The sequence below is a fragment of the Schistocerca gregaria genome, chromosome 10, assembly GCF_023897955.1.
Source record: "Schistocerca gregaria isolate iqSchGreg1 chromosome 10, iqSchGreg1.2, whole genome shotgun sequence".
NCBI classification, from domain to species: Eukaryota; Metazoa; Arthropoda; class Insecta; order Orthoptera; family Acrididae; genus Schistocerca; species Schistocerca gregaria.
This window is the reverse complement of record NC_064929.1, coordinates 194,963,016-194,969,015: the sequence shown is the minus strand read 5'-3', so window position 1 is coordinate 194,969,015 and position 6,000 is coordinate 194,963,016. Positions and strand designations below refer to the sequence as shown.

At 37.4% G+C, this 6,000-nt stretch overlaps 1 protein-coding gene across 1 annotated transcript in view; it reads right to left on the bottom strand.

The window, feature by feature from the left end:
* Positions 1-1,362: 1,362 nt before the first annotated feature.
* The window catches only part of LOC126293412 (aprataxin and PNK-like factor), an 83,353-nt gene continuing 78,715 nt past the window's right edge, over positions 1,363-6,000 (bottom strand). The window contains exon 5 of the mRNA XM_049986635.1: positions 1,363-1,740. Within this exon, the coding sequence (XP_049842592.1) occupies positions 1,541-1,740 (200 nt within the window). The 3' untranslated portion in view covers positions 1,363-1,540. The remainder of the gene's footprint in view (positions 1,741-6,000) is intronic.

Sequence of the window (6,000 nt, the reverse complement as noted above, 5' to 3'; positions counted from 1 at the left end):
TGGGAGATGAATATGCTTGCACTGGATAGAGTAGCATGGAGAGCTGCATCAAACCAGTCTCAGGACTGCAGACAACAACAACAACAACAACAACAACAACAACAATTAAGTACGCTTATTCTATAAAAAAAACTTTACACACAGTTTATCATGTTGAAATGCAAAATGATTCTGTTACTTTTCTTCATAGTTGCCATGCTTTTGCAAGGTTTTTTGATAATGTGACACAAATTTTTCCAAACTGGTGTTATATCAGGTCAGGTCCTGTGCTCGTAACCAGCTGTTCACTGTCTATGCCCGACGTCTGTGTTGGGGAAATGTGTCTTTCTATTCGAATCTTCCGAGTTCTGCCTGGGTCATCCGAGCTGTGCAAGGCCAAGCATTGTCACGAAGGAAGAGAAATTTGCGAGACACAAGTCCAGGGCATTTTCTTTAGATAACAGCTCACAGATTCATCAACACATTACAGTACCTATCTGCATTCATTACGGTGCTGCAAGGCAGGTAGTGAAGAAGCGAAATCCTTGATAGATGCAAAAGAGGGTTGCCATTACTTTCCCTGCCAAGGGTGTGACCTTTACACTTTCATCGGCATTCTTCCACAATATGCACCAAACATTTTGTCTCAGAAAGTGTATGATGGATGCAGGTCTCATCCTTAGGGACAAGCTGCTTGAAGAGCACATCTTCCTCTCTCTGACATATTTCCAGAAACATTCTGACTGAATCCATTTGTTGCTGCTTGTGCACATCACTTAGCAACAATGACATCCATCTTGCAGAGACTGTGCTGTGATAAAGATGGTTCGCCAGGACCTTTGTAATGGATACACATCCAATTGTAGCCTCAGGAGGTAGCTACATTAGGATGCTGTCAACGGTAATGTGACACTCTTCCTCCACAGTATTGCAAATTACAATAATGGCAACATCTCATGTCATTATAGTGTAACCCCCCACTCTTTGTGCCATTCGTCATCCACATCTTCGTACCCATTCACAAAACCATTTAAATGGTCATGCAGCCTTCCTCGTAAATCGAAGTTAACTCCTGACGGATATCAACAGCAGATAGTTGTTGAGTGCAGATTACAAATGGACACGCTTTCCAGTGATAACTCCATGCTAGCTGGCAGCATACAGATAAGATGCTGCAGTATGCATCATAAGCAGGTATTTGTGTTCTCAAGACATACCAGGCAAACTCGCCAGCTGTTACATGTCAGGGGCAAGTTCATTTTGCAGAGAAATAATACAGGGGAACTTACTTATTGGACAACCCTTGTAGCTCTTGTGGCCAGTGCTGTAATTATCCTTAACACTCTTCTTATTCAGGTGTTAAATAATTACACTATTTGAAAATTATGCTTCCATAAAAATATATAATTGCAAATATTATTTTAGACAAAATATCAATACAAGTTTTTACTACAAAAGACACGACAAAACTGTTTCACGAAGCACTCTTTCTATACAAGACAATTTCTGACACGGTAAATAACTGACGGTAAAAATTTGTACTCTAGCAAATTAAACAGTTTCAGTGTTTCCGCTTGCCTCGGACAAACCTCTTAGCCTCCTTTTCCATTCTCTTCAAATCCTGCTCTTCTTCACCCTCGGATGCGGAGGCATCGGAACCGGAATCGGTAGGTTCGTAATCGTCTGAGCTGGCATCGTTCAAGAATGGGTCGTCATAGTCGTATTCATCTTCTTCTGAATTCTCATCAGCATCTTTTGGAGCTAAAAGTGGTATAATCTATGTAACTACTTTAGAGACAATATAATTAAATGATACTACAACTAAATTACATCTATAAAACAAGAGAACAGTTGCTGAAATATGGGAGGAGAAATAATCATGGAATTCATTGGCTTGATAACCTACTGAGAACCAACAATGCCCTTTCTATCTTACATAGACGTACTTAATTTCCTCATAAGCATTTAACACAAATACCTCATTTTGTTATCAGCAATCTGGAAATGTTAAGAGAGGAGGCATGGGGTTACAGGCAGGCACAATAAAAAATACTGCTAGAAATAGTCAGCTTTCAGATTAAGTCCTTCATCACACAAAGAGAACACACACAGATTCACACAAGCACAACTCACACACACTTGCTAAGTAACAATCTATCCTTTCCACATTGTTATTCCACCCTAGATTTCCATTGCTTCATTTTGTTATCAAACATGTAAATTTTCTTCTATTTATTACTTGTATTCAGCTCACTGCTAAAGTGCTAGAGTCATTTTATTTCATTACTACTGAGGATAATTTGTTTATTTCTGACAACAGTGCAATTTTCACTGGAAACTTGACTGTGTAGGGATATGAAGCCTTCAAGGGAGAGAAGCTAGAGGCAGGTATTTTCTTCAAAAATTCCTATCTGTTAACGGAGATATGAAATACAAAAGCCGAAACTTCAAGAGTCAAGATCGATAATTATAGTTTCAGTTACAATGACCAGTGTCGGCAAATCTAAGTTGCCATTATTGGATCTGTATAGCATGTAGACTGAAAATACAAGCATAATGATGTCAGGTATAACAGGGTGGGGTACACATTTGCACAACATGGACATATACAACTTATCTTGTGCAAATATATTTTAATAAAACTCCATCATGTGTGCAGTACATAGAGACAAGTCATAACACGGCATTGCAGGAACATGAAGAAAGTGATACATTAGAATGTCAAAAACACAACAAGATTTACATAAAATATTATCCATGTTGCAATGACTGCACATGCTCATATTCACACAACAGATGAAAGACAAGTGAGAATCAAAAGTCAAAGGCAAAGGCAAAAATGTTATAAACTATCAGCAGATGGCATTGCAGTAGTGAACATACAGAAATACAATCCTAACATATACAGCATAAGGAAGGAGTTACATCCAAGGAGCACACAAAAAAATGCAATATACAGAATTTTGTATGTAATTATATAAACCACGTAATCCAAACAAGAATGTACTGGAACAGCAAAACTCATTTTATAGTTTTTTAATTTTTTTAAACAAAAATACTTCATTCTTAAAATACCATATACAAATCATAGTATTGTAGATCAACAACTGTACAACACATGGTCAAGATGCTACAATAATGTGATGGTTGAGGTCTACTCTTGGTGCAATAAACTAATAGTAAGACTAGAAATTAAGTAATGAGTAAGTGTATACAAATAATTATATGGTATTTTAAGAATGCAATATTTGTTCCCTTTTATTACCTACATACAACATGCCATGTACTTTGTTCATTCTTTCTGTACCCTCATCATTTGAATGTTGATTGCACTTACCTTATGGATGTTTTGACTATATATGCAGTAGGGTAGTATAGTTGATGAACATTACCTCCTCTTAAATTGTTATAAAAATTGTAAATCTAAAATGAAAGCACTTTTTAAAACATTAACTTTTTTTATAAAACAAATTTTGTCATTCCAGTATACAACAGTCTGGATTATGCAGCTCATGTAACTCCATACAAAACTGTGTACACTATCAGTCAAGAGTTTTCAATCACCCATGGCAGAAACTTTGTATGATAAGTTTGTTCATTGAAATAAAGTAAATCAAACAGACCAACAAAATAAATGTTTTCTCTCTCTATCATTAAATACAATAAACATGTTTTAGAATTTAGCCTCTTCAAAGGATCCAGCCTTTGCATTCAGAACAGCTGCACAAATTCTTGGCATTCTGTAAGAGTTTGTAGTGTTTTTGCTCATATTGCAGACCAAAACCGTAAATTATTCCATACATCTTCAACATTAGATGACTTCAGTTTTCTGACATTCCTGTTGAGTTCACAGCGATTTAAATCAGATGACTGACTTGGCCAAATCACATTTCTTGGTTTGCCATATTTCTCTTTTCTACTGACACACCTTTTGCACAATTTAGAAGCATGTTTGAGATGATTGCCCTTCTGCAGAGCAAACCTACAATGAACATAAGCCTCCTGCCAGATGTAAGTGCACTGTTGATCAGTATCCTGTGACATCCTTCCTTCTTCTGGCACTGATGACCTTGCTGTTTGGTCCCCATCCCCCAAGCAGCCATCCTTTCTTCTTTAATGTTCCATTAATTCTCAACTGATCACCAACTTTATCACCCATGAACCACTACCACACCGTGGCTGGCAATCCAGCATGCTTCACCGTTGGTGTTACACATTGACTCTTCATATGTTCTCCACAGAGTCAACAATCAAACATATACGTGGCTTCCAAACACTTCAAACATAAGATTCATCTGTGAATAACATTTTCGACCATTGCTGCACACTACAATTTTTATATTGCTGTGTCCATCGCAATTTTTTCACTTTGTTTGTGTAATAAAGGTTTTTTGGCCGCTATTCACCTCTTTAAACCTTGTTCATGAAGACGGCATTGCATGTTGAGACAGAGATTGCACCAGCTCACATACTATTTACTTCCTCATGAGTTGCAGGCGGAGTACACATCCTCTGACATTTACTCAGTACACGTATGAACCTATCTTCCTGGTATGGTGTTACTCAGGTTCTTCCAAATCACAAAACACTTGCATTGGCACTCGTTTCCTCGAACTACTGCAATAGATACACCACTGTAGATGTGACTATGCAAACTTTTGTTGCTATTATCCCACTAGAATAACATTTCGATGAAGGACTACAATTACAGCAAGTTTTCCAATTCCAATCCCCTGCTTCTGTCCTGTTAGGAGGTAATATGGTATGAACCTGATCAGGTATACAAACACACTGCTAGACAATCACAATATACTGCAAACTGATGCAAACCGATTGACTACACAGACAGTCAAAAGTAATAGACATATTCAAATGCAACCATCTTATGTAAAGGCATGTCAGTGTTGTCGTGGACACTCATCAACACTCATCTATGTGAAAAACCAGCCAAATACAGAACAGAGGTGGTTAGTCTTTACATCTTTATACTTACTTCATTCCCAGACAGGGGATATGATAGAATATTCGGAACTAAATCTGCTTTAATCACAGATCCATTGTTGTGATGGGTGATCAAATGGCTTGGATCTAAGCACTATGGGACTTAACATCTGAGGTCATCAGTCCCTTATAGGTGATCAAAAACTTCTGACCAGTAGTGTATATTGCATTGTTTCGTGTACTCCGTAGATGTAACTTCTTCCTTATGCTTTATATGTTACGATTGTATTTCTGTATGTTTACTACCGCCATGCCACCTGCTGGTAGTTCATAAAATCTTTCTGTTTGACTTGTGATTCTGTCATCTTTAATCTGTTGTGTGAATATCAGCTTGTGCAATTGGTATAACGTGCATGATATTTTATGTGAATGTTATTGTATTACTGCCTGCTGATTTATCACTTTCTTCATGTTCCTGGAATGGTGTGTTACATCTTGACACTACATATTACACATATGATGGACATTTATTCAGCTGTATTTGCATAAAGTATGTTCTTTATACCCATCTTGGGTAAATTTGTGCCCCAGCCTATTATACCCAACCTGATTACGCTTGTATTTTTGACCTGTATGTTTTACAGAGCCAATGATGGCAACTTAGATTTACCAAAACTGGTCATCAAAAATAAAATTGCAGGGTGTTTCAACATGAACATACGGGTTTTAAAGTTTTGTAGCACATATTACATTCACCTCACAATTATAAATAATACACCAAATGAAAGAGAAACACAAACAGTTTTTCTTACAATTATTCAGTGTGAACACTAATGACACATAGTGTTGACAGGTGAGTTGTTCCAAAACCTTGCTCTTTTGTCAGAAGTAACTGTTGCAATAACATTGTTTCTAAAGTAGGATAGATCAGCTGGTATCGGAGGCCATTACACATGATCACGTCAGATCGTGTGTGAATGTGGAGGTCACAAATAAAATGCTGTGTCAACTGGCCCCCTTGCACCCAATCCACTGGTTGCATACAATGTTGTTTAACCAGTCACATACCGAGTTATGCCA